General features: G+C 45.3%; 1 protein-coding gene across 1 annotated transcript; it reads left to right on the forward strand.

Annotated features, from left to right (window-relative positions):
* The first annotated feature begins 2,724 nt into the window (after window positions 1-2,724).
* On the forward strand, window positions 2,725-3,198 carry LOC149180202 (uncharacterized). Its single transcript, XM_089413803.1, has one exon. It carries the CDS (start codon window positions 2,725-2,727, stop codon window positions 3,196-3,198), a length of 474 nt encoding a protein of 157 aa, XP_089269929.1.
* Window positions 3,199-3,698: the final 500 nt, after the last annotated feature.

Consider the following 3,698-nt stretch of genomic DNA (forward strand, 5'->3'; position numbering starts at 1 on the left):
CCTTGGTAAATACATTGATCAGGCCGTAAGGAAAGATCAGTACTCCTGTGCCCGAATATGCGTGGAAGTAGATCTGGAAGAAGGACTACCTGAAGCAATAAAACTCACAGTGGCTGGATGGTCCCATATTCAAGAGCTGGATTACGAGCAGATCCCCTTTAAATGCAGACACTGCCATGGCTATGGACACTTTGCAAAATACTGCAAGAAAAAAGCGGAAGAGCAGAGTCACACCCCCAAGGGAGATCAATGGATCTCAGTCCAGAAAACGGGCCATGCAAAAGCAGTTGGGAAAGGAGCTACAAAGGGGAATAACCAAGAAAAACCCAGCAATGAAAATGGAACCCCTCAGAACCTGGACGAGATCCCAATCCCCAAAGGAACCTCTCCACCAGATCCCCCAGAAACGGATCTGACTACTCCAGCACAGGTCGAAGATCCACATGCAAATAAAGATGGAGGCGGAGATGTCTCGTCTGGTTCTCCTCAGGGCAGCCCCTCCATGCCTTCGTATGCAGATATAACAAAGAAGAAAAAAGTGCCAGAACCCTCAGACTCCTCAGAGGAAGATACCTATGAGAGACCCTCGAAGAAAACAGGTAGGAAGACCCACAAAGCAGTCAGGGAGGAGGAGGCAGAACGCCTAAAAATGCAAGGCAGCCAGTCCAGAATAGAGATGACTATAGGAATAAATACTAGAGGAAGATCCACCAAGGGAGGAATCCCAAATCCCTCGCCAGGTAAATAATGCGTATAGTCTCTTGGAACTGCAGAGGCCTGGGGACCCAAACAAAAATTGAAGCGGTCAAAGATCTGATGAAAATAGAGCCTTCAGACATCCTCTTGCTCCAAGAGACCAAAATCGAAGGGCAAGCCCTTATGGACATCAGCAAGTCTAAATGGAAGAAGAACGAAGGCATAGCAGTTAGCGCAAGGGGAACTTCGGGAGGTGTTGCAACTCTCTGGTCGGAAGATTAGTTCCACCTGTTGAACTCCCATGAGACTCAACACTGGATCTTCACTGAGCTCAAGCACCTTGAAAGTAAGTTAACTATAGCCTTATTCAATCTCTATGTTCCTGTCATTTATGCAGAAAAAAGAGAATGCTAGAACACTCTCTCGGTTTTCTTAGATCTCCACTCCCTAAATAACATCATCCTGGGAGGAGATCTTAACTTAGTCATGAAGCCAAAGGAAAAAAGGGGGGGAAACAGCAGCAGAGATCAGCTGCTGCCTTTGGTAGAGGAATTAATGCAGCAGAGGGACCTGCTAGATTTTGCCCCGGTGAGAGGCAAATATACTTGGACCAATAATAGAACTGGGCCTGACCATATTGCTGCCCGGCTGGATAGATTTCTAATCCAAAGCTCCCTGTTGCTGGAAAACCTCCTTATCTCATCAAAAATTCTCCCCAAACTCTCCTCGGATCATAAGCCAATTCAACTCCTTATGGCCCCTGAGGAAGACCTTGGCCCTATCCCCTTTAAATTCAGTCCTCTCTGGATTGAAAAAGCAGGCTTTCTGGACACTGTCCAATCGGCTTGGGATATCCCCTTCAACGGATCCCCAAGCTTTGTGTGGGAGAAAAAATTAAAAGCCACCAAAAAAGCCTTAAAAGAGTGACTAAGGAAACTCCCCAACCCCTCTACCCAGCAGAGAAAAGATGAAGTTCAGCAGCTGAAAACTTTGCAAACTGGAATGGAAGGTCTCCACATTACCCCTGAAATTTTAAACAAAGAGGCAGCTTATCAAAGAAATATCCATCAAGCTTTCAGAAGGGAAGAAGAGAATTGGAGGCTCAAATCTCACAGCCTATGGTTAAAGGCAGGAGATCGAAACACCTCTTTCTTCCACCGCCAGTATAAAGCCCGCCTATCTCGGAATCACATCACTGAGATCAAGAATGAAGAAGGTCAGATTTGCAACAAATTTGACCAAATTAAAATTGCAGCTGAAAACCATTTTAAAAATCTCTATGGCTCAAGGAATGAAGGCAACATAAGAGACACTGAAGATCTCCTCTCCTATATTCCCCACCTCATCACCCATGAGGACAACCAGGCTTTACTGAAACCCTTATCTGAAGAAGAAATCATCAAGGTCATATGGGCAATGGAATCAGATAAGGCCCCTGGGCTAGACGGATTTACAATTCACTTCTACAAAGTCTTCTGGGACATCATCAAAACAGATCTGTTGAAAATGATACAAGGTTTTTTTGGAAAAGCCAAGGTTGGGGGAGGCATCAAATCCACCTTTCTTGCTCTAATTCCAAAAGAGGCTAACCTGGAAACTTTCGGCAGGTTTAGGCCCATCTCTCTTTGTAACGTCTCCTACAAAATCTTGTCCAAAATCATTGTAAACAGAATCAAACCCCTACTTGACAAATTAATTTCTAGCGCCCAAGGGGGGTTCGTCAAAGGCAGACACATCTTGGACAACATCATTCAAGTGCAGGGAGCTATTCACTCTAGAAAATAGAGGAAAGAGAAGGGGATGCTGATCAAGCTTGACATGGCTAATGCATTCAACATAGTCAACCACTCCTTTCTTCTCCAAGTCCTCTGATCCTTCAACTTCCCTACTCTGTTTACCAATCTCATTAAAGCATGCATCTCAAACCCTTGGATAGCCCCCATGGTCAACGGCCGCCCAACATCCTTCTTCCAAGCCCATCGTGGACTAAGGCAAGGCTGTCCACTCTCGCCTTTTCTGTATATACTCATGGCAGATACTCTTAGCAGGAAGCTGGCTGCAGAAATGAACACTGGTGATCTCCCAGGAATCCGAACTGCAAATGCTCTCAAGCCTATAAATCATGCTCTCTTTGCAGACGACTCCCTTCTCCTAGGCGGAGCCTCTACTAGAATAGCAGCTAACTTCGATTCTGTGCTAAAAAGTTATTGCAGAGCTTCAGGAGCTGTGATAAATGACAGAAAGAGTTCGATCTATGGATGGAATGTAAGCCAACACAATCTCAATACCATAGCCCAGATTCTTGGTTTTGAGTGCTTCGCCCATTGGGACAACATCAAATACCTCGGCTTACCTCTCACATCTGGAGTCAACAACAGATCTCTGTGGCATGGCATCATTAGCAAAATTAAAGACAAGATCACCTCCTGGGGAGGTTACTGGCTTACCAAGGGAGGGAAAATTATCTTACTAAAATCCGTCTTATCTGCTCTCCCCATATAACAAGCCTCTTTCCTTCTAGCCCCGAAACACATAATGGAACAGATCTCATGTCTCCCGAGAGACTTTCTCTGGAAAGGAGGCAGAGGCAATCACAGTAAAATACATTTGGCAAACTGGGATCTTTTCAAGCGGCCAATATTGGACGGAGGTCTACAGATTAGAGACTCCGCTTTATCTAATCTGTCACTTGGATGCAAGCTCCTTTGGAAAATCTATTCAGATCCCACACATCCTGTCAGTGAAACGCTCACCTCCAAATATGCGCAGGGGATCTCTCTCAGGCATCTGTCAGCAAATAACACTCTCGCAGGCACTCATACCTGGAATCTCTATAGGAAATGCATCAACAGTTTTAGGGAACAACTGTATCTCATACCTGGCAACGGGGAGAAAATCCTACTCTGGAAATATCGCATCATGAATAGCCCCCCTATCAACTCCCATGAAGAAATTCGCGACCTAAGAGATTGGCTCCACAGAGCAGGTATAAGAAAGCTGAA

The sequence above is a fragment of the Pinus tabuliformis genome, chromosome 3_2 (genome assembly GCF_031772625.1).
Source record: "Pinus tabuliformis cultivar Carrire ecotype Pingquan chromosome 3_2, CPIR1, whole genome shotgun sequence".
Lineage (NCBI taxonomy): Eukaryota > Viridiplantae > Streptophyta > Pinopsida > Pinales > Pinaceae > Pinus > Pinus tabuliformis.

What these genes read in the sequence shown, in the direction of transcription:
- LOC149180202 (XM_089413803.1), top strand. Translation starts at nt 2,725, where the DNA reads ATGGCAGATACTCTTAGCAGGAAGCTGGCTGCAGAAATGAACACTGGT.